The sequence below is a fragment of the Ornithodoros turicata genome, chromosome 1, assembly GCF_037126465.1.
Source record: "Ornithodoros turicata isolate Travis chromosome 1, ASM3712646v1, whole genome shotgun sequence".
NCBI lineage: Eukaryota > Metazoa > Arthropoda > Arachnida > Ixodida > Argasidae > Ornithodoros > Ornithodoros turicata.
Genome location: NC_088201.1, coordinates 131,135,034 through 131,160,502, shown reverse-complemented (window position 1 = coordinate 131,160,502; position 25,469 = coordinate 131,135,034). Strand labels below are relative to the sequence as shown.

Below are 25,469 nucleotides of genomic sequence, written 5' to 3'. Positions count from 1 at the left end.
CAGATACCGACCTCACTGTATCATCTGAGGAATTAACCACGTGGGCACCAGCCCACTTTCACGACTCTATCTGGTAAGCCATCCCTGCCACATGCCTTTCTTAATATTATAATTAGGTGCACGCCCTACTGTGTTGGAGTAAACCACGTCAGAGTGATACCGACCTCACTGTGTCATCTGAGGAATTAACCACGTGGGCACCAGCTCCCATATCGTAAGCCAGCCTCCAGCAAGTCCCTCGCACGCGCAACACGCGCTTCTTATTATAATTAGTTTGCATGCACACCTACTATGTAAATAACTAAGACTGGGCACGCGCCTCAGTCTTATAAAAACGGTGCATGCAAACGGAGATTAGTCAGAACAATAAAAAATGGCAGACCAGTTCTACATCAATTTACTCTCAAACGCGGTTGAACCAGCCCACGAAGCTGTCGTTATACTTCTTAATAAGTTTACCTCCACCCTCTCGCAGATTTTAAACCTGACCAGTTGCGGCTGACCACGTGGGGGCACCAACCCCTTTGCTTGCCTGTAGGATGCACTCACTGAATGTCATCTTAATTGTGTAGTTCCATCAGAATGATATACCTCTTGTTTTAAACAAACTACGTTAACAATGAATAATTAGCTTAGTTATGAAATCAGAAATGTGCCATAACCGTTCATCCATCTAAGGATCTTAGTAAAACATAATAATAATAATAAGATTACGAAGATTAATTTTTTATGGATAGTTGCACAATTCTTACTCGATCCTGCAAAAGCGTATACGAAGAGGGGAGTCAAGTCCTGTAGATCTCATAAACAAAATACAGAGGAAGCGTGGACCTCCACGTGAAAGCTTGTACAAATTAAACTTAAACAAAAATCTTCAGTGTCGGCTTCTGTGTTTTGTTTATTGGATCCCTGCAAGGATAAAACGATAGCTCGATTCATACATGGCACAACATTGTTCAAATATTTTTTTTTTCTTATTACGTTTAAAGTCGACAAGTAGGACACCTCGCTATCGTCTGCCTAATGGAAATGGTTGATCAGCCAATCGACTCCTTCCGAAGTGCGAAGAGACAGTATATACTTAAACTTCAGAGCGCTAAGAGCGTAACCGAAAAAAAAAAAGGAGGCCTACAGCTCTGATCTTCGACAACCGATCGAAAAAAGAAAAAAAAATGCACCGGCCGCCGCCACAACATCGTTGCGAATTGCAAGGATATGGCGTAGCTAGTATTGAGATGTGATTATGGACAGGGTGCTAAGGGCGTGTAACCGACAAAAGGCTTACCGCTTCGAAATTCGACATCCGACGCATCATGGGGGAACATCATGATATTCATTGTAGAGATTTCATTAAACATGCTTGGACTTGTAGTCGACCAGGCTACCTCTCCCTATTAATCCGTTTTGTGTACGACACGGATTAACTCTCGAGAAATGATAAGATCACTTTTTTCCGTATTCCATTAAGATGTTGTTGCGTTAGCGACGCTTTGCATATTAGACGACGGGATGGCTGAAGGTCACGCTGTTTCCACTCAGACTGTGATATCTCTTCTGCTGATTTGCATGAGCACGCGAGCAAGTCGAATAAACGCTCGAAGATACACGATGTTATTGCAATAGCAAGCATTTGCATATAAGACAACTCGTTGGATAAAGGTCGTACCTTTTTACTCTAGCCGGTGTCGCCTTTGCAACTCGAAGACAGGAAAAATAATTACTATGCGATACATGTTGCGCCGCAGGAAAAAGAAGAAGAAAAAAAAGACGCAGTATACTAATGACAGCCACCTCCATGCTGACTGCTTTGATTTCTGAACAGAGCGAGCCAGCCCGGGTAAAGCCGTAATTACCTCTCAAGGATAAACGATAATATCACTTTCCTCATCACGTCTTCGGGGCGAGACGGTCGACGCTGCACTCTCATAGGCAAACGAAGCGACTTCTATATAAGACGGTTCGTCCGCAACGCTTTCCGGACTGAGCTGGAATGTCAAGTGAATGCCACTTGATTGTTTTCAGGTGGATTCACTTGACATTCCAGCTCAGGTTTTTCCGTGCGGGTGTTTGACTGGAAAAGCAGACTAAGGTGAGTACATGCTTTTTTCTCTTCTCTTGTTATAAGTTCTTCCCCTGTGAGCGTGCAAGGTCACAGCCATTTATGGAATGCATGTAGGTGAAAGAAAAAAAGAAATGAGGTTCATTCCTTCCCGCTGCCGACATGCAATCTTTGTGATTTTAAAGTGCACCTTCTTAGATCATCGCAGTAGATGAAATGAAAAATAAACGATTGCAAACAGTACAACATTATTTTTTTATTTAGGACATTGCTAATTTACAAGTCGGCTTCACCTAACTTCTACGTGCGTTGCGGGAAGTCAACGTTAGGAAATGCTCAGTCTTGCTGGATTGCTTGTTTCTTTGCATTTCAATTCAGCGGAACGGTGTTTTTTCTAATTGTTTGACTTTGGTTCTTCATAAAACATATTTTCCAGTTCATCGTCTTTGTTGTAACTACTCCGACGAGGTTGAAGGGTCATCTCACATTTTGGGCTTGTAAGATCGACTTCTTCTAAGCATTTTTTTAGCTTCTCTTTTTCATTTCATGTTCGGGTAACAACAGAACACTTCACCTGCACGTCAATGGCAAACAGGTCAGAAAGAAAGGAATGTGTCTACCTTCATTTGTGAGATGTAGCTAGTCTTCACCCAACTCCTACGTGCATTGGGGGAAAGCCTACTTTAGGAAATGTTCAGTCTTGTTACTGCATGTTTCTTTGCATTTAAACTTAGCGAAACGGTGTTTTTTTTTATCGTTTGATTTTGCTTTGACATAAAACATATTTTCCAGTTCATCTTCCTTCTTTTGCCGTAACTACTCCGAAGAGGTTGAAGGGAACAGTTTGAGATCTTCCTTGACAACAAGGCAAAAATGTGTGCTATACAATGGAGAAGAGGTGGAAAACTTTTTTTTTTCAAGTTAATCCACTCGGGATTCCAGATGAAGATTTTTTTTCTCCGTGAGAGTGTTTGACTGGAAAGACAGACTGTGGTAAGTACATGGATTTGCCCTCCTCTTTTGCAATACATATACTATATATAATGCTTTTCTATGAACATGCAAGTCATTTATGGAAATGCAAATATGAGGAACGACAAGGTTTCATGCCTCTCGCTTTCAGTGGCGACATGCAGGTCTTTGTGATTTAAGGAATGCTTTCCTAGCCCATCACAGGAAGTGAAAACGTTTGCAAACAGTTAAATTTTTTTTTATTTAGATACAAGGACAGTGAGATCACAGCCCTTTTAGATAGTGAGATTCCATAGCCAGAGTGATGTCGACCAATTGTTCTGCCAAGAGAGTAAATGTTGCCTGGGCAGCGGCGAAGTTTTAACTCACGTTCTAAGCACAAACAGCATACATCTGAGCATTCGTTATCGTAATAGGTCCTTGTAAGATTGGCTGTCTCTAAGCATTTTTGCAGCTGGCGTGTTTCGTTTCGTGTTAGGGTAACACCAGAACGCTTCGGTTTACCGTTTTCACTCCAAATGCGTACCACAAGCAAGTCAGAAGGGCACGAATGTACATAAACATATTTTTCCAGTTCAGCTTCTTTGCTGCAATTGCCCTGATGAAGCTGAAGGGAAGAGGATGGAAGCTTCGTTAGCTCGATGATCACCACAACAAGCAAAAACGTGTGCCACACAACGGAGAAGAGAACACACAAACATCTATCCATGTCTGTTCACTCACAATGAAATGAGAGGGCTTAGTACAAATGTACATTTTTATTTCCCTGATACATGAGCGGTGATTATTTTTTTTTATGCTCCATTGTGCACCAGTCGATGTTTGAAGAGGTCAAGTGTTAGCTTGCTGATGTAGCCTGTTAAGTAGTGCCAACCTTCAGACTCGGCTTGTTCCATGAAACATAGACTCTCGGCAGCAAGATGCATAGCGTCAACCTCGTCAGCATATGTCAAAATTTCGTCCACGTGACGTGACCATTCAGCAAGTAAGGCAAAAGGTGATTCCGAGGCAAACGTACAGGCGGTGTGAACTCTGGCATACATTGTTTTTGCAGTTTTCCAAGTAACCCTATCAGGAGGTTGATCTGGCAGCGCTTGAAACAACACCATATCCGTCACAATTTTAAAAGCTTCCACGAGCGAAGTTTTGCCTACTTGTGTTAACCCACATTCCAATATCTCTTTGTAGGAGACGTGTTTGAGACGACACACAGGCTGCATCCGAAATTCGTGTGTGTAACCTCTTCTCCATCTGCCACACACATCTCTACCTAGCACAGGCTGCTCTTCATCTGCGTCTGATGATGACAACCATGCGCCATCAAGCCGAGGATCAACCTCAGGCCATGTTGTGTCATCGGCGGCTGACTTGTCTTGACTGGTCATTACAAACCAAGGTAATTTTCTGCGATCCACTTCTTGTCCAGACTGCCAGTGAACTGAACCAAGTACTGAAGCTTCCCATTTCTAACTCGTCGTTTTATGATCTTCTCTACTTTTGGAACCTCTCTCACTCGTACAATTTCACTCTCATAAAACCCACCAATGATGTCTTCATTTTTAAGATCACGTAATAGGTACGTGTTAGGATACCCTAACTTGATCGCTCTCACCACGAAGAGTTCTGACGTAAATGACCCTAAATAACGTTTTATTAGCTGATGTCTGTATTTTGCTATTCTCACTACGTCTCCAACGCTGTAGCGCGGCTTTTTTGGTGGTCCAACCGGGCTGGGGTACAGTCTCTCTCGGAAAATGTGCTCGTTTTCTTTCTTTACGTCCACTGGTCTGGCAGAAAGCGATCTGTGTACGCGATTGTTGTAAGCTTTCACTACTTGAGGTAAAATGTTCACATATCGCTTGTGACCCTGGAATGTGAAGATACGGTACAGTGTGGTCACAATTGTTCGCTGACGTCGCTCGGCGATACTGGCCTTCATAGGAGAATTTGTATGGATGAGCCGGATCCCCCTTGCTTTCAGAAACTGTTGTACCACCTTGTTTGTAAATTCTGTTCCACGATCTGTGTGCAAAAGCTTGGGTGTCCCAATTCTTTTAAAGGCAAGTTTAAAAGCTCGAATAACCTCGGGAGATCGTTTATTACGAATAGGTACAATGGCAAGAAGCCGAGAGAAAGCATCTATACAAAAGAGCAAATAGCGAAAACCATCGTTCTGGTTCTTTAGACTTTGCAAATCCTTTAGGTCAGCCTGGAATAGTTCACGAAGTCGAAGTGCAATGGTTTTTCGAAACTTCGTGGGTCGCTTGTATTCCTTATGCAAACTGTACACATCACTTGTCTCCAGAAATTTAGTGACTTTGTCCTTCTTTTCGCCTATGGCTCGAGCAAGTCTCTGCACTCCACCAAAGCTGCCGACATGTTGCGGGTCATAGTAGGCTGCCATTAGTACTTCTTCCTACTGCAAACTCTAAGAGCATCGAGTGATAGATAAGCGTTGATTGTAGCTGAAACGTCTCCTCTCATCCAGGGAGGTTGCCTGTTGTGAAGTTCGTACTTCAAAAGCTCAACAATAGATGAGTGTGGCACCACCTTTCCGTGACAGATAACTCTTCCGTACTCGTCGTAAGCCAGAACCGTTGTCATCAGCTGAAGCATAGCTAATACCTTTTTATGATGTCTTGGAGGGAAGTGTGACAGTATTTTTTCTTCTTCGAAGTAGCCTCTCTCCTCGGAGTTCAGTACGGTGTCCATGTGAGCTGTCGTGCGCGCTTCGCGGCTCGTGTGAGCGGTGGTGACGCACGTCGAGGTGTGGAAGCTTCACTTACGGAATGAGGTGAAGGAGTGGCCAGAGTTTTCTCTGCTGTATGTTTTTGAAGACGAGATGGGTGCACAATAAGTGCTGGTAAGTTTAGCTTGACCAATAGCGGCAAAATCCGATCAAAATAGGGTGGTCTTTGAACATTTCTTGCTTTCGTCACGAGATAGTATACGAGGTCAATTATATTAGTATTGTCTACTCGCTCACCGTCGACAATTATCTGAAATGTTTTCCTATCCCATGAGATCGTTGGTTCCAGAAGACGTAATAGGTTTTCTGATCTGATTTTATAGCCACTGCTCATGAAATCAACGACAGTATTACTTTTTTCCTCGGTCTGTGTTTCCTCTTCTCTCGCTGTTGTTGAACCCAGTGTAGGTGTGCTCTCACTCACAGTGGGATGTAGCAAGGAGTGAAGATATTGGATTATCTCTTTTGCTTTGATATCGTCTGGTTCATCTTTCTTCAATATCTGTGGGATGGGGGTTTCCCGGTAAGGCACAAGCTCGTATTTCTGCATCGACTACACTCCGATTGCTTTTGCTATCGCCCTTCCACCTAAAGTCGAGAGGAGACCCAGCAAAGGTGGCAAAAGGAACTGTAGAAAACCACCAGATTGTTGCAATACCTTTCGAACTTTCTTCACTCCTGTAGTGTCTCGTTTTGCCAAAAAGCGGATAGGTGTTGCATAAGGTTGCAACTGATTTCTCACTCTTGGAGCTACCTTAATGTTTCCTTTACAAAGATTCATACAAATCTCTCGAATAGCAGTTAGTTGCTCTCTCGTAGCATGTTCCAGGAGAAAATAACGTTGCTCCGGCAACTTTGCATCAGCAAGCAACTGAAGGAAATGAATATTCTTCTTGACACGTTTCATGTTTTATATACTATTTGTCGCTGGTCGTCTGGAAATATATTAGTCCACACCCTAAATTGGTCTGAACAGTTTTGGGATAGGTCAATTACAAGGTATGAATATGGTTTCTTGCAAGCATCTTTATATATACTTGGCAGTAGTTCACTTTTCTTTCGACCAAACAGTTGTCGTGAAAGTATTTGCATTTGGTCCGCAGTGCGGGCGGAACGACATAAAATTAAGGCACTGCTGTTAAACTGAATGCATCTATACAGAGGATCATTAATAAATAAATATTGTGTTATGAAAATAGCTGAACAGTTGAGGTGGTGACAGCCAGCTACATAAAAATTGCAGATTTCTTTGAGCCTTTGTTTGTCGGCTAAGCAATCATCAAATATAATTAAAGAATTTCTTACAGTATCAAGATTAGTAGGAATATCCTGACTGAAGGTTACCTCTGGAAAATTATCAAAGATTGGTTGTTTGTACAAGTATATGTACAATATATGATCAAATGGTTTGTCGAAGACAGCAGCTCTATGTTTAATTAGACGTGTAACAAGTGTCGTCTTTCCACTCTGGCTTTGACCTGATATGGTCATTGAGACCGGAGTGGTAAACTTATAAGGTCCAACCTCAGCCATCTTTTGCAAACGAATGAAGCATGCTATGAAATCACAACATTACATAAAGGAAGGTTACAGCAAAGACGAGCCTGTACATCACTCTCAGATTGGCTAAACTGAAATACAGACCTTCAAGGTTGTAGACATTCAAGGTTGCGCACAGCCGTGTTAGTTATCAGACCAGGAGCATTCCATAATGGAAGGTTACAACAAAAAGCAAAGACAAGTCTGTGCTCTAAGCTTGCCCAAAGTCGAAGTACACACGTTCAAGGTTGTAGACATTCAAGGTTGTGCATGCAGGTATGTTAGTTACCAGACCAATGAAGTTAGATAGGACACGCTGAAACATGTCTTCACGTATAACGTTGCAAGGATGTAGACGTTCAAGGCTGTGCACACATGTTAGAGAGCTGCATGCAATCGCTATATAAGAGCGGACATAGAGAGTGGTTCTTCATTCAGAACGTCAGACTGAGGAGGTGTGTTACATATTCCTGTGGAAGATGTAAGAGTTTACAAATCTATTCTTCTCTTTCAGTTCATTCTATACAGCAAGAGGAGAAAGCAAATTGTCAACATAACAGCGAAGCCTCCATAACACAAGTAAGCTATGTCATCCGTCATGGAAAAGTTGGATAAACTGAAAAAATGTGGTGACGGTGAAATTCAGAAAATGAGCAACATACCCAAAAACGAAAAGTTCGAAGTGCTGGACATTCAGAAAATTGACACTATGTATGGCGAGGCCGTATACGTGGAGCTCCGCATGGAAAACGACAAGCCAGTGAAAGTGTATCTACCTGGACGCTTCAAAAAATTGTCGGAGGAAGAGCTAGAGGAAATGCGACTGCTTCCAAATCTCAAAATGGAGAAGAAAGAACGGTTTACCAAAGATGGTAAAAAAGTCATTTCGCCAGATATTATCTTCACCAATTCGAAGAGAAAGTGATGAGATATGGTGACGTGTCACTTATGCTCCCAGCACGAACGGCAGTATTATGCAACAGCATTAGGTCTTCAGATTCACTTGGCAAATGTTCACAATCTTCAAGCCCCCTGCATTCCTTTTTGTGAGACTTTGTGCACACTGCGAAACTATACTAATCGGTTCGAGCTACATTTACACGACAGGGACGTTAGCGGACATGATGTTACAACCTTTTTTCACGAGTACAGACAGTACATTGCTGATGTCTTACGACACTTTGGTTTCCCACTGCGCTATTTTGTATTGCTTAAAGTGGAACTTGGTCGTCACACGCCAGACGATGAGTTACAGCTCGAAATTAGTTTCGTGCCTTCCAAAGTAGTGACAGTATGGTCAGAGGCAGATGTAGAACCTTCTATCACTCAAGTGACTGCTGAAATAGCACAAAATTTGGAAAACCTCGAAGTAGAAGGTTCAGGTTTTTTTCTCTTTCGCATTCATGCCTGTATCATGAACATTGGACGTTTGATGCCTCAACTGATTGGATGTGCCCAGTTTGAGTTACCGCAAGAATTGAAGCATAAGTTTCGTTCTCTGTTGTGTGTGGACTTTGGTTTGCATGAAGATGAGCAGAACATGTGTTTTGCCTTCTCTGTAATAGCTGCACTGCATCCTGCTACTGGTTATCGCAGGCGTAGGGCATCTTCGTACAGACCATATATTTCTGAGTATGTTTTTCCGAAAACATTCCCGGTAGCTTTCCCAAAAGAGGTTGAAGCATTCGAAAAAAATAATGGTATCAGTATCAATGTGTACGCCTACGAAAGGGAAGACAAATCTCTGTACCCCATCAAGGTTGTCGATGACGAGCGTGAGAAACATGTGGATCTGTTGCTAATCGACTCTCATTTTCTGCTTATCACAAATTTTAATGGATTATTTCAACCTAGCGGACGGTTTCATTGCAAGAGGTGTATGATGGGCTTCTCATCAGACAGAATCCTCAGTGATCATTTAAAGATGTGTTTGCATCAGAAGGTTGCTAAGACAATTTACCCTAAGAAGGGAGAGACGGTAGCATTTGCCGGGGAACATCTCATGTCGGAAGTCCCTTTCTACTGTGTATATGATTTTGAAAGTGTTTTGTCACCTTGTTTGGAGGAAACAAACGTGTATGAGGATCACTGTCCTTCCTCATTTTGCCTTTTGGTTATACGTGCATCCGACTCACACGTGTTGCAAAAGCATCTTTTCCGTGGTCCTAATTGTGTCACAGTATTTATGGAGCTGCTGCGGAAATTGCATGACGAAATTTTAGGATGGATACATGCTTTTGCACCTCTAGAAATGACTGAAGAGAATGAGCGTCAACATACAGCAGCCACTCATTGTAATATCTGCAAAGAATCCTTTGCTAAAAGACAAAAAGTTCGAGACCATGACCATGTAAGCGGAGAATTTCGACAAACACTATGTCAGACGTGTAACCTGAAACTGAGAGTGCCACCCAAGATTCCAATCATTGCACATAATGCTAACTATGACATGAGTTTTCTCCTGTCTCATTTACATCTGCTTAAGAAGTCAGACATCAACGTGATTGCCACCAGCTGTCAAAAATTTAAAGCAATTGACATCGGCTCTTATCGATTCTTGGACAGTTTGAGTTTTCTGAACGCAAGCCTTGAAACACTGGTGAAAAATCTACGTGATAAAGGTGAATCCAACTTTCAATGCCTTCGCCAGTTTTTTCCAAATGAGGAACACTTTCAGCTGGTTGTTCGTAAGGGGGTCTTCTGTTATAACTTTGTCACCAGTTTTGAAGCCTATGATGAGCCTTCGCTACCACCTCGAGATAAGTTCTTTAACATTTTGAATGGAACCGAAGTAAGTGAACAAGACTACAACCACGCGCAGAATGTGTATGAAAAATTTCGGCTCAAGAGTCTTGGAGAGTATTCGGACTTATACCTTCTGACAGACACACTGCTTTTAGCAGATGTGTTTCAGAACTTTCGAAAGTGGACACTCGATGTGCACAAGATTGAACCGTTTCATTTTGTATCCCTTCCAGGATTAAGCATGTCTTGTGCACTAAAAATGAGTCAGGTAGAACTAGAACTAATTAACGACCCCAACGCGTACCTGCTCATCGAGAATGGCTTACGAGGAGGTGTCACACAGTGCTCCCTGAGAAAAGCAACTGCGAATGTGCCAGGAACAGAACAGTTTGATCCCGAAAAAGAAAAAAAAATAATTAACTACATTGATGTAAATGGCCTGTATGGAGCAGTCATGAGAGAACCATTGCCTTACGGAGGATTTGAGTGGCTCACTGAGGAGGAAATTGTTAACTTGGATATAGCTCAGATACGAGATGATAGCCCTGTGGGTTACTTTCTTGAGGTAGACCTAGTGTATGACCGAGCAACTCATGAACACCACAGAGATCTTCCCGTTGCCCCTGAAAAAATGTCCGTTCGTTATGAGCTATTGTCAGACTATCAGAAGGCGCTCATGAAGAAGTTCAATCTTCCACAGAAAGCTACCGAAGCAAAACTGTTGCTAACATTATTTGATAAAGAGAGGTACTTTCTCCACTATCGCAATTTGCAACTGTATCTGCAATTGGGGTTGCGTCTCACTAAAGTTCACAGGGTTCTCAAGTTCAATCAAAAGCCCTTTCTGCGATCCTATGTCGACTTCAATCACGAACTTCGGAAGCGAGCTACAAACGCATTTGAGAAACAGCAATCAAAGCTAATGATTAATAGTGTATATGGCAGGACATGTATGCAAGTCAGGAAATTCGTAAATTGTCGCCTCACAGTAACAGATGAGCAAGTGTTGAAGCTTCTACGTAAACCAAACTTGAAACAGTTCCGCCCTCTGAGCTCTCACGTCATCTTGTTCCAATTTAGTCAGTCTGTTCTTCGCATGAAGCAACCGCTGTACCTGGGCTTCACAATATTGGAATTGTCTAAGCTGAAGATGTTTGATTTTTATCATAACCATCTTCTCCGTGTAGCCCCTGATACACGACTGCTATACATGGACACTGATTCTTACATTGTGATGCTGAGTGACGATAAAGTACTCCACGAACTAGCTGACGAGCATCTAGACAACTCTGGATATGACCCTGATCACCCACTCTATTCGACAAAAAACAGGATGGTACTAGGAAAGTTTAAAAATGAGCTTCCTCGTGATCACATTCTTGGCTTCTGTTGTCTGAAGCCAAAGCTGTACGCCCTCGATCTGTGCAGCAAAAAGCAGTACAATCGCGCTAAGGGTGTTAAACAATGTGAAGCACAAAAACTCCACTTCTCTATGTATACGAATGCTCTCGAGCAGGGCACAATGCATAAAGTTAAACAGAACCTCATTGTGCACAAGGACAATGTCAACAAAAGTGTGTCAGTGACAAAAATAGCCCTCAATCCACTGGATACGAAACGCTTCATTTGTGATGATGGAATTGACACGCTACCTTTTGGCTATGGTTGAATTTTTTTAATGTGTACGGATTGGTCTCTCTAATGAAGCGATGGTGTTGGGGTGTGCACCGTCACGAGGTTTCATTACAGAGTTGGCATACGGGAGTAGGAGGGAACTCATCTGTTATCACCCCCGCAACAGATGTTGCCCTTCTATTCCTGGTCCCACAGAAAAAAATTGTAATAAAGATGTTACATCCATATAGCTATGGTTTGTCATATATTAGAACAATGTCATGTTAGAACCATGAACTAAAGCTATTGCATTATTCCACATCTATGGTTGTCAGTGTGGGATTACTTACAACTGTGAGTTAGGAGCTAGAGGATATTTGTTAGCCACGAGTGATGACTAAGCTGAGACCTGGTTTGATGAATTTCATGTCTTCCTGAAGTAATGTGTAGCTCTTGATGTGAGTGAAAGAGAGACAGTTTGCTTTCCCATATTGCTGCATGCATTTGCGATGGAAATAACAACTGACTTTGTCTGCAAGTCACTGTTTGTAAATGGACCGTCTCAGACGAATTTGATTATATGTGTGTGAAATAACCTGTTTTCTAAGAATTTGATTATAAGAGTATGTGATAACCAGTTTCTAATAGCATGTATGTAATCTATAACAACGTCTTTGTTTGCAAGTCAGTGTTTGCAAATAGCCTGTCTCAGATGAGAGTCACTGTTTGTAAATGATCCGTGTCAGAAAATTTTTGATTATACAGTCAAACTTCTTTACAACGAAACTCAGGGGACAGCAAGAAAAATTCGCAGTAAAGGTATTTTCGTTAAAAAGGATGTCCATTATTGGACCTATAGGGCTCCAGCAGGACCGCAAAAAAATTGCTGTAGTGGTATTTTCGTTAAAAAGGTGTTCGCTATAAAGGAGTTTGACTGCATGTGTATGAAATAACCAGTTTCTAATAGCATGTATGTAATCATCAACAATGTCTTTGTTTGCAAGTCACTGTTTGTAAATAGCCTATCTCAGATGAGATTTTTTTTTATTACCAATGATTCATTATATAGTGTGCAAATTAAGTTGACAAATAAAGCTCTTTTCAGGCAAACTGAAATTTTATTGAATGCTCATAGTACACTACAGCATGACATATCCTCTGTTTTTCTTGGGAAATTTTTTCGAACAAGTGTTTCTATCAATCTGTCATTGTGTCTGAAGTTGGTTGGTGAAAACTTCTGAGTGCACTCTTGAAGAGAGAAACCACAGGCTAGAAGACTACCTACATACAAGCAGTACAGTCCACATGTAGCAGATCCATATCCCTGAAGTCGTTTTGCATTGTAGTGAAAGGAAGATGTTGGGTGAATAAACTGGTAAATTTCTTTGCAAACTGGTCGTATGCCGTAGCTGTCGAAATAAGAAATGCTGTTGTTCTTAGAGATGTAACATAAGGTCCAGTGTTCTCCAGGAGAGGATCTAGGAGCTGTGTTTACAACATACAGCCCTGGTTCAGCTTTTTGACTTGCAATTTCATTGCATGCAAATGTTCCACGAAACAGTGGCCTTGTGCAGTGATTTCGAGCAAAGGCTGCATAAAATTCCCATTCCTCCATTTTTTTTCTATACGAATTTGACTCGTCTGTCTTTGTTGATTTCTAGCACACGAGGTGTTTCTGAAACAAAGAGAACTGTAACAGCCTCTGTAAGATTTCCACCAAATGTTAGGGTGAGACGAACATTGGCTTGTACCACTGGACTCAGCGACTGCACTTCCACATCTGGAGTGAGATGGTAGTAGAGCATAAACGTTTCTTTCTCATATGCAGCCGGAGCTAGAGGTATGTCTTTCCGCTTCAGCTTGTGAAGCAAATTCATATATCCTTTAGAGTAGATCGATCGTTGAAAGTCAAAGTCATCTGTGTACTGTTGTCCACCAACATCAAGCACAGCTCTCTTAAGCTTGAAATTTTCAAGTTTAAATGGATTCCTTTGTCTGTTACCCTGGGGCCCTATCCTGGTCAAAGTAATCTACCTCGATTACTTGAAATTTCTTCTGTCATTGGTGCACAATCGAAAAAGGCGTGAATATTAAAAGCGGTTGACACCTTCTATCAACCAATCGCCCCACGTGTTATCTTGGAAAGCGACCCGCCTTATCGGTGTTTCCTCCTGAAAATGCGAAGACCACACCTGTGATCTGCCCGCCCTGCCTTGTTGCTTCGGTTCTTAGGTGTCGGAAACAGAAAACTCTACCGGCGTAAAACTGAATTTCGTGGAAAATGCGTGGAAAAGCACGCTCGTAATTTCCTTTTTTGCTGTTTGTCATTTTTCTTGACGTACAGGTGTGCAAGACGGCAATGTTTGTGTGACACCGTGATTGTACTTGGCATTTATAATTCGGTATGTACCCGTGAGATGGCGCTGAACGCAGGCAACAAAACTGACAAAACGGTAAAAGCGCGAAGGATCATTGCAAAGTGTCGAACGGACAGTGTGGCGCGAGCCGTAAACGCGTTTATGAGAAATCGGTTCGTGCTTTAAATCTTGAGCTTTATTTATGAGCTTTTCTTTATATTCTTCTGTGTGTTCGTGTGCTCGATATGCGAAATGATAATTCGCATTGCAATATGCTTCTTTTGCTCGTGAGCTGTGGGGGTGGTAATGATACCGCAAATGAGCATTGATAGTTTTACTCAAGAAACAGTGAACTTTGATCGATGAGTTTTTTGTGTGCACACCGCTACGTTGCAATAACATTGATTGTACGACGTACGGCTCGGACGACGCTTCGAAAAGCCCGCCGCTTTCACGCATATACGATGCCGCGATCGGCGCAGAGAAACGGTGTTACGCGGTGCTTTTTTCTCATCATTAAACACAAACGAAGAAAGACATGAATTTTTTGTTGTGACGAGCACATACAGACTTTATACAACACAATAAACGGAAATGCACATACGGACCCATCACGAAACCCATCGCCGCTCAAAGTAATCGACCCTCTTTCGCTAGATTACTTTTCAGCTTTGAAACTAATCTTTTACGTCATTGTTACGTCAAAATGACGTAGGGTCACGGTCCGAGATTAGGGCCGAGAGGCTGCGAAGGAAAATTAGGTATAAATTTCAATTGAAACGGGCGGGATTTAAGGGCGGAGTATTCCGTGGCAGCCCCGCCCTACAGCTTGTGACGTAAAGTAATCGAGGTCGATTACTTTTGACGAGAATAGGGCCCCTGGTAGGCTTCACTTCTAACCATCAATACTGTCAGCTTTGAGGGAACTCGTTCACTGTAAAGGTCATCGAAAATCACTTGAGATTGATTTGGAGCAATTGTCCTGTACTTAATCTCTAATCCTCGAAGGAGGTATGATGCTGGAGTTGTCTGAAGTCTTCGTTCGATGCCGACGAGTACACTTGGAGAAACCTGCACACGTCGCAGGTACAACACAATTCGTGAAAACTCTATAGTGTGTTTTTCAGTCTCGCTGGCAGGTGCAAGAAGTCGAAAATCATCTGTGTTCTGACGAAGGACAACTCTTATGTCGACTCCATTGAGAAGAAACTTTTCCTGTTGACATATATCACTGAAGATAGGGGAATAAAGATCGCAGAGTGTCGAACCTTTGGTCCGTTTGTAGCGTGCAAAAATTCCTTTTGCCTCAACAGGAGCGGCAAAATTTTCAGATTCTCCCACTGGATCTGGTTCGTAGAGCATTGCAGAGAGGGTGTGAGTTTGAGTAACATTATTAGCATTTGTTATTATGTCCAAGTATGAACGATATGCATAATTTTCGAAGTTAGAAACCAGTGTCGAATTAAGGTAGACGTGGACATGATGAAAGAGCGAGGATGCAAATGCTTGCACAGGTATCACACTATCTGGTGTCACTGTACTGCCAACTGTACTTGATGCTGTATCTCCATTTTTCCGTACAATTTTGCATTGAATGTGTAGAAAACTAGACTGCAAGTCAAAGAATCCACCTCCGAGACCTGGAACATTATATTCGATTACACCACTTGCTGTAGGGGCAGAAACTGGAAAAAACTCCACATATTCTGACTTCTCCAAGGAAAAGTTTGTTGGAGGAAGAGAAAACAGTTCCAATTGGTTTGTGGTGCAGAGGCAGGAATTCTTATGTACTATTGCGATGCTAGACATTTTCTGTAGTAAAAAAATCGACCTTTCTTCGCTTCTTCAGGGATTTTACTGACCGACCCACCCTCTTACGTTTGCTTTTATTGTTGACAGATTGTTTTCTTTTCCTTCCTTTTCCTCTGAGCCTCTGAAGCAACTCGTCACGTGTTGAATGAATTGTACGACCAACTCCTTTCCTTAGAGCTTCTCTAAACGTTGATCCCTGCTTAACTTCTTCTGCTATGTGTCGTCCAGTGTCGAGGAGCTTTCGACCCACGTAGGGAGCTACCTTCTTCGTTAGTATAGGTATAAACTGCTGCACTAAATCAGAGAAATAACCAGATCCGACTTGATAAAGAGGAGCTGAATAATGTGGCAGTGGTTGATCACGTTTGCCCGTACCATAATGTGCTATGCAACAGGGTGCCTGTGTTATATACATTTTCGAAAATGCAGTGTCACTCCAACACGTCCTGAGCCGGCAATGAATGGAATGAAATCACCTATCTCGTTTGCCAGTTTGATTTGAATGGTGGTCAGTTCTTTTGCTATCACATATTTATAGTAAAGATTAGTGAAAGAATATGAAATCACTTCATTCCGACTCTGCACTCTGAAAGGGAGTAAACGGAGAAGAGGTGCCGTGATATCACCGACAGCTTCATTCTCGATGATGTCACTGTAAATAAATACATAATTTTGTGCTGGAAAAAGACAGACATCCCGCTGGGCTACAGCAAAACTTGAGAAGGTTGTCCTTTTTCCGAATCCAAGCATCAGAGCCAAATATGGATGAAATGTGACATAACCCTCGCTACGACCTTCCAGCTGACAAACTCCATTGTATGGATTATAAAACAAAACACGTGCACTTTCTGGTAGCCCTAGCTTTGTTCGGTATGCATGATTTATTGCATCAACTAGGTCCTTTCCCGACTCGTAATACCCTTCTGGAATTTCATATTTTGTTGTACGTGAGCGGTACGTGATTAAAGTAATTTTTTCTTCTGTATCCTCTTGATACTTCAATACTTTTACTGGTTGACCTTCATCCACTTCCGAACATCCAATAATCTTTTCAGGAAAACCAAGCTTGGCAGAGAGGGCTAGGCTCAACTCAAGTCCGGTATTGAGTGGCAGTTGTAGCTCATAATGTCCAGTGACACGTAGAATCCTTGCTTGGCTTTTTAAATGTTTCGTTAGGAATTGTCGAATTGGTAAGATAATGTTTTCTCCTGCGCGAAACTTAATTTGCTCTGTTGTGAGTGTAGGAGCAAAGAGACTAGTTTCAGATATAGCGTTAACAGTGTCCGTGACGTTCTTAATTGCAAACGGGACATTCACCTCTGTCAGGGCAACTTCCCACTTCCCATCTAAGTGCACGGGATGAGCAAGTTTAACTCTGAACTTACTCATCGTGTTATTAGGAAATACATCGGTGGAAGCGTTTGAGAGTAAATTGATGTAGAACTGGTCTGCCATTTTTTATTGTTCTGACTAATCTCCGTTTGCATGCACCGTTTTTATAAGACTGAGGCGCGTGCCCAGTCTTAGTTATTTACATAGTAGGTGTGCATGCAAACTAATTATAATAAGAAGCGCGTGTTGCGCGTGCGAGGGACTTGCTGGAGGCTGGCTTACGATATGGGGGCTGGTGCCCACGTGGTTAATTCCTCAGATGACACAGTGAGGTCGGTATCACTCTGACGTGGTTTACTCCAACACAGTAGGGCGTGCACCTAATTATAATATTAAGAAAGGCATGTGGCAGGGATGGCTTACCAGATAGAGTCGTGAAAGTGGGCTGGTGCCCACGTGGTTAATTCCTCAGATGATACAGTGAGGTCGGTATCTGTGGGCTGGCGCTCACGTGGTTTCGCCCTAATTAACATTCGCAAGAGCGGGATGGGGCGGGGACGGGGGCGGTCTTGTTTGTTGATGCTAAATACGCTAGCTAGCGTATCTAGCAATTGTTTTGCTAGATAGGCACTGCGAGATACGCTAGTTTTTCTGACTACTGCTTACTTATATGCTTTGTTTGCACGCAGTAGTAGCTGCATTTCAAAGTGCTCAACCGACAACCGTCCTCACTTTCTTTTAAAAACATTTGCTGCAACACTGAACAATTGCTTCACGGATGCAGGCCTCCCAGAACGTAACACACAAAAACGTACGTTAGAACTCGAAGTAGGAGTGCGGTGCAAGAGGACAATAAAAGGCTCAGCTCGTTTGGACTAGGGTCACTAAACAGAGTCACTAAATGAATAAACTGACTCTATTTTGGAGGACACATCGGACAGACTCGCACAAAAGAGGAGTCGTTGCACTGAGAGTTCAGTTTAAGGTCAGGATACACGTGGTGTTTCAAGCCAAATGATAACAGCGTGGACTTCCTATGAAACGGTCTGGAATGGTCAACTGCTGTCAGGTGCGGCAAAAAAGAAGAGAAGAAGAAACAAGAATCCCCATCTGAATATTCGTCAAAAAGGAAAGAGTAATTACAGTACTGAGTACTAAATACTGAAAAAGTATTTTAATTACAGTACAAATACTTTTCACAAAGCGTACTCAGTAAGATACTAAGATACCAGCAAAAGTACTTAAGATGCAGTATTTAGAGTACGGTACTCATGATACCTCCAAGTCTGATTGCAATGCAGTCTTCACAGAAGTGTAGTTTAGTAGCCATCTAAGTCTTAAGGGATCGGAAATTTACAAGGGCACCACATAGACATATTACCTTTCACATTTCTTGAGTGAGGGATAGAGGGTTATTTAGAATGTTGAACATGTTGAGCCAATGAATTGCTCGTTCAACGGAATGTGGACCTGAGCGATTGTAGTTATAGATTCCGTTGTCTTCTACTGACAGCTGGCCCCCTCCTACATTAAAACCACGGTGTAAGATAAAGATAACAGGTGATGACACTCTCTTGTCTCGCCATGCGAAGGCGGCGTCCAGATAATGTTCGCTTTCCAGGCCCCCTGGCCTGATCGCCATCTGACGGTGCGCAAGCTGCCGCACATGCGCACAGCTGGAGAGCTGCACGGTGCGCATAGCTGCCGAGGCCAAGAGCAGAAGACATTCGCTTGCAACGCGGGGAAAGGCATAGGTAAACTTTGGCGGTCCTGTCAGTCCTACTGCGCGCCGAGAGATGGCGATCAGGCGAGGGGGCCTGGAAAGCGAACATTATCTGGACGCTCCGCTGGCATGGGTGTCATCACCTCTTACCTTTATCTTACACCGTGAGTGAGACCTAGCTTATGTTCGGTCAGGTTTCTGTGCACAATTCATGCCGGGGTATCTTCACGTTACAACGGCATCAGTAGTGAGACCTAGCTTATGTTCGGTCAGGTTTCTGTGCATAAGGCGTTGAAATGCCGAGCGGGGGAGGCGGTGCCTCCATAAGGCGTTGAAATGAATGCCACCATTCCATTTGGAATTATAGCAATGAGCCACTTGAGTGTATATGTACGTTTGTAGTTCCAGTAAAGCTCATGCTGTAGTTCAGGATTGAAGGGGTTTCTGTTCGGATTTCAGTGCAGTCTATGATGAAGGTACTGTCTGGATAATTCTTTTCGAAGCATTCAGGCATGATTTCCTTGATGCAGTGCCGAGGAGGTACAAATACCCAGTTCTAGAGCGGCCGGTGGACAAAGACGAAGATGGCCACGCGCCTGGAGCACCTGCCTCAGTTCCGCCGGCGGGGCCATGGAGATAGGCCACCGTCATCGCCTCTCCGTGGCATACCATCATCGCCGGGCGGGGTTCATGTAGAGGAAGACCACCGTCCTCTACATTTGGTGACCCGAACTACGAACACCTCAGTTCGGTAAACAATTCGGCCTCTTCAACCATCCCAAATTTCGCAACAGTTTCACCGGTATGGTGCTGAGCACCCCATCCTGGAAGCCTCTCAACCTTACGACGCCCTGCGTTCACGCAACGACCGGACCATTCAACTGCGACTCGACTCCTTCGAACCGTCTCATCCACACGCCACGAACTGGTCACATTTCCAAAGACTTCTTCTGCTCGGAAAGACCACAGCTGTACTGCAGACGCCGTATTGCGAAGCACATCCCTCCGGCGCTCATCAACCATCACTTCAGCCCGATGCTCACCGCACCCCGGCGCTCCTTCACTGCCGGCCGCGACACCCGAGCTTCGCGCTCACCTGCCGGTCGCGGCAGTCGCGGCAGCCGACGCCACGGCACACTTCAGCCGGCGTCTCGGCGTCTCTCAACGGCTCCCACACCTCACCCTCTCCTCCTCTGGGACTCTCAGAGCTTCGGCTCCCGTGCCGGTAGCGGCACCCCAGGACCTCCACTTCCCCAGCGCCTCACTCTTTTCCTCGCTCTTCTCGGGCTACCGGATCTGATTACTCATCAGCTGTGATGCTTCGCCATCGTCTGCAGTGCCGTCATCATGTTCAACCGTGCATGCTAACCACGGTCGCCCTCGCTGCCCTCCTCCAGTGAAGTCTCGGACATCATCTGCTTTATCACCGCTCCGCGTCTGAGGGGGGCAGTGATGTAGCGGCCGGTGGACAAAGACGAAGATGGCCACGCGCCTAGAGCACGTGCCTCAGTTCCGCCGGCGCGGCCATGGAGATAGGCCGCCGTCATCGCCTCTCCGTGGCATACCATCATCGCCGGTCGGGGCTCATGTAGAGGAAGACCACCGTCCTCTACAAGCTTAATGCTCAAACGGTCTAATGTCACATGAAAGGAACGGCGCGCAGTTGACCTTAACACCACAAACAGCGTGGCAAGCGCCCTCAGACTCACTACTAATCTATGCTTCATCCGAAAGAGCACAACCCTGTCTTCACGTTTGACGTCAAAGAGCCGAAACCGTTGCTCAGGAAGAAGATTCACGAGCACTTTGAATACAGTCAGTGATACGTTGAATTGGTCCCGGGGGACTAGCTCAGACTTCCGCAAGGTAGTAAATCCTCGGAAACCGCATTCTCTTCGCCAAGAAGACTCAGTGCAAGCTGCCTGGAAGCAAACAAGTCCAATAAGGAAGGGTTATATGGCGTCTGTGGATACTACTGCGACAACTTAAGTTTTCCACATCTGGTAGGCTTTGTCTATAAGTATTCATATGTACGCACCTTCTCCACCTGCTCAGTGTGGATTACTTGACATGCTGCATTCACACCGTCTGTGACAATCAGTAGGATCTTCAACTGGCTTGCATGCAGTGTGCTCTCAGCGTTAGTTCCCTGTGAAAGATACGCATCAATGTTTGTTTCTTTATTTTTTATTTAAACAATACCGCAGACCTGACATGGTTCAAGTGCGTGTGTGTGGGGGGGGGGGGGGGGTACATCACGCGATTGCAAATACAAATCACATATACAATATACGCCCAAGATTCATATGCTAGCAAGCTGATGCAGATGGTGCAAGCTGATCAAGGTTGTCCATACGAACAAATGAGCCAGGAAAATTGTTTCGTTCTTCAATAGTTTGACAAAATATGGGTGCTGAAAAGAGTTAGTTCCTGCAAAAATTGGCACAAGTGGAATATCACGTTGGTGCCTTTTCTTTCTGGTCTGCTGTGGTCTAAGCAGTCCCTTCGTGTGGAGCAGACTTTTTCCGCGTATCAGACGAAACAGGAAAGTTAGTCAATCTATATTGTCCTACGTGATTTAGGGGTGGTTATTTTGTTACGTTTCATTAGCGCTGAAGGAGAATCATGTCTACTACAATGCGTACTACATCTCATTATGATTTTTTGTGGTATCACCCCTTATGAAAAAAAATTTCTATTTTCTACAGGATTTCTATAGGAAACCCTAGATAGAGCGCATAAGAAATAGATTAAAACTTGTATCTACTCCGAATGAAGTTTCTATGAATAAAGGGGAATACTATCGGATAGATAAAGCATTTATATATAAATTGAAAACAAAGTAGTTAGAATAGGATAGAAAGTTGCCCCATTTTTCTACACAGATTGTGTTCATGTAGGACACAAAGTTGCCTCATTTTTCTATACTGACTGTATTTATGTACTATATGAAGTGGACTTTACTGTCAATAGATGGTGCGCCACGAAACGGGTTACGAAAGAATTTTGAAGAGGAAGCCGATGGCAGTAGCTCGATAATCTTCTTCTGTACTTCAAAAACCAGGAACTTTCCATTTATTTCACCGCGACATCCCACCCACTGCGCAAAACTCCAAACCGCAAAAAAAAAAAGAAAGTAAAAAAAGGAACGAAAAAGAAACCTAAGAAATACGCTTGCACACGCTCACGCCTTTGACGTGTTTGCAGAGGAACAGATACTAATAAAACACGCAACGAAATGGCTAGGCCACATGTGTAGCCGTCTTAGCTAGAGATGCAACCACACGGGTGAGGAGCGCACGCATAGATTGTTATTTCGGTAGCGAATAACAACCACAAAAAATATTTCCTTCAACTGGTTAGTATATTACTGCATTAAGGACTGTGTTTGTTACTCAAATTACTCGAACTAACCCAGCACAATCTCCACACCAAATTAATGTGGTGCTGCACGTTGCGCATGCATGGAGCCAGCCCCGTACTATACGATTAGCTACATGCTATCAGTGAGTTACACTTGGTTTAAACGATGGTATAGACAGTTGAAATAGGTACAAAAATGGCACTTCCGCCCTGGTTTACACATACACTTTTTATACCTTTTCTTCTGACAGTGTAGAAGCAGCAGTTCGTCAAGTGCAACATTAAAAAGTAGTAAACGGTATATGTTGCCTGAAGTGATAAGTCACAATATTGCTATTAGCATTTGTATCTATGCCCATACATGCACAAATCACGTGTATTAGTTGTTCTTCAAATGTACAGCAAAAACAGGTAACACATGTCCCTAAAAAAGACCTTTTCGGCGCCTAGTATTAGCTCTATAGAGACTGTATAGAAAATGTATACATTCTAGTTCCTGAATCCTGTATAGAATGTGTATAGAGTTTAGCAGTGAAAAACCCTATACAGCTTTTATCTATTTCCTATGCAGAAAATTGACACTAGATACGATAAATAGATTATGTATAGGTCCTGTATAGAAACTAGAAAATCATTCTTATTGCCTGCGTGCCGGCTGCTTTTCCCGTCGGCACAGGGTGCGGGCCATCACCGCTCCTGTGGCTATTGGCGACCGGCACTCGGTGTCTGGATAGCTGGCGGTGGTTTTCTCGCCGGTAGCGGGATTTTAAACACCGTGGGAGTATTACTAGGATTTATATTGACACGGTTTATTTCAGCACGATTTATTTCGGAACGATTTATTTTGGACGGTTTATTTCGGTCACCACCCGAGGGGAGCACGCATAGATTGTTATTTCAGTAGCGAATAACAGTCACTGAAAGCATTTTCCTCCAGCTGTTAATATATTACTGCATTAAGGACTGTGTTTATTATTCAAATTACTCGAACTAGACCAGCACAATCTCCACACCAAATTAATGAGCCAGCCCCGTACTATACGATTAGCTACTGCGATCAGTGAGTTACACTTGGTTTAAACGATGGCATAGACAGTTGAAATATGTACAAAAATATTACTTCCGCCCTCGTTTACCTTTTTATACATACGCTTTTTATACCTTTTCTCCTGACAGTGTAGAAGCAGTAGTTCTTCAAGTGCAACATTAAAAAGTACTAAACGGCAAATGTTCACGTTGTCTGAAGTGATAAGTCACAATATTGCTATTAGCATTTGTATCCGTGTTCATACATGCACACATCACATGTATTAGTTGTTCTTCAAATGTACAGCAAAAAACAAGTAGCACATGTTCGTAAATAAGATCTTTCGGGGCAGCTATCGTATTAGCTCTATAGAGACTGTATAGAAAATGTATACAATCTAGAGTATGAATCCTGTATAGAAACTGTATAGAGTTTACCAGTTAAAAACACTATACAGCTTCTGTCTATTTCCTATGCACAAGATTCCCACTAGACACGATAGATAGATTCTGTATAGGTCTTGTATAGAAACTAGAAAATCATTTTCATAAGGGACAGCAGAGGCGGGTCTAGACGGGGGTCCGGATGTTCTGACTCCTTCCTGAATTTCTGTCTTCAAACAGCGTTTAATTGACCCTGGATCGCGTGTCCAGCATGCTGTCCATAACTGGACACCCTCCTCAGAAAAATCCTGGTTCCGCCCCTGAATTACATTTGCTTACCACATCTTTGCCCATCGGAAGCCTCTGGGCATTTGAGGCAACATCTGCAAGCATATCCAGTTCTTCATCACGGCCCAGCTCAAAATCACCTATTTCCATGACCAGAGTTCTGGGGGGGGGGGGATATGTTTATTAAGAAAAAGAAAGGAAAGGTCAGCCAGACGAAGGTCGGCTTGCTATTCCAAACAACAAAAAGGCAAAAGAAGGGGAAGGGGAAGGAAAGAGTTCTGGGACGCCTCCTTTGATGCCGGTTTTGCATGATAGCAGAACGACATGTAAGAAAGCCAACTTCAAAGATAAGCACGAAGTGAGGAGGAAAGAAGATGGAAAGAGGCGCGGGCAGACGAGAAAGGGAATTTGTACAGCCGATATCGATAGATATCGAGCGCGGGGCAGTCTAGCGCACACGCACGAGCGCACACGCCGAACGAAGAGTGAAAATGGATGAATCAGCTCTGAAAACTTTTACCAAGCTTTTCCGTCACTGTACTGCTGTTCAGAAGTCCGAGCTCCAACTCACAGCGTTCCACACGCTGTGAGTTGTAAAGGAGGCAGCACGCGTAAAGGAGGGCATCATCCACGATGACAAAATGTGGCTCGGTTGTATTAAAGGTCCCCTAAACTTAGGACTAATCCGTGAATTTTGTATCGTGTGATAGCGACGTAACGTGGATTCCATAATGTTAGCCAGTGTTGGCAAAGTAGAGTTGAGGATGACCCGCGTCCAAAGACGTTTCTTCTCAGTTCAGATATTAGTGAGTGTTAGTATATCGTTGGCTGTCGGTTTTGGGTACGTAAGGGATAGCGTAGTGGTTCTGCGCAACGCGGAAAATTATCGTTATACGCTGCGCGTGCGCAGAACCAGCAACGCTATTCCTTACTTACGCAAAGGCGATAGTATACGGTATACTAAACCTTACTATTAATATGCGTTAGTGAGACTGCGCTAGCGTCACACTGCAGAAGTGTAGTTCGGGTTCACTGTGTAAGAAATTTGTATGGGAAAAGAAAAATAATGAAAATAATGACGAAGGTCACATGTCTCCACAATTTTCTCCTCGGCGGTATATTCCAGAAATTACCCCACACTATAATAGCGAGCGTTAGTAGAGCGGTGATAGGGTCGCCGTTAACTTACTGTACCTTATACCGGAACCACTGACAGATACAGAGTGACTTATAATCTTATGTGTTGACAGAGTGCGGTAAGCGCGGTAGCCTATACCGGGCTCCCGGTAGCGGTGTGCAACACTCACAAGAGAGTTTTTGTGCATCGTACGCTATCGTCTTAGCGTACGTAAGGAATAGCGTGGTGGTTCAGCGCAGTGCGCGGAGCTCGCATTCTGTTTTGCGCGTGCGCAGAACCACCAACGTTATCCCTTGCGTACGCAATGGCGATAGCGTACGAGGCACTAAAACTCACCACTATTAGAGGGTTTTAGTGCATGTACGCTA

At 43.4% G+C, this 25,469-nt stretch overlaps 2 protein-coding genes across 6 annotated transcripts in view; both read left to right on the top strand.

Moving 5' to 3' along the window:
- The window catches only part of LOC135369047 (uncharacterized), an 87,278-nt gene that overhangs the window by 13,257 nt on the left and 48,552 nt on the right, over nt 1-25,469 (top strand). The window lies entirely within an intron of this gene.
- On the top strand, nt 1,907-13,680 carry LOC135378597 (uncharacterized). 5 transcript variants are annotated; one of them, XM_064611661.1, is made up of 5 exons: nt 1,907-2,089; nt 2,624-2,654; nt 2,852-3,052; nt 4,220-4,427; nt 7,834-13,680. In XM_064611661.1, exon 5 carries the CDS (start codon nt 8,251-8,253, stop codon nt 11,731-11,733), a length of 3,483 nt encoding a protein of 1,160 aa, XP_064467731.1. In that variant the 5' UTR covers nt 1,907-2,089; nt 2,624-2,654; nt 2,852-3,052; nt 4,220-4,427; nt 7,834-8,250; the 3' UTR covers nt 11,734-13,680. The 5 variants fall into 5 exon arrangements, with proteins under 5 accessions (XP_064467731.1, XP_064467734.1, XP_064467732.1 ...); XM_064611664.1 differs by having other exon boundaries at nt 1,907-2,654; nt 7,834-8,258; nt 8,627-13,680; XM_064611662.1 differs by lacking the exon at nt 2,624-2,654.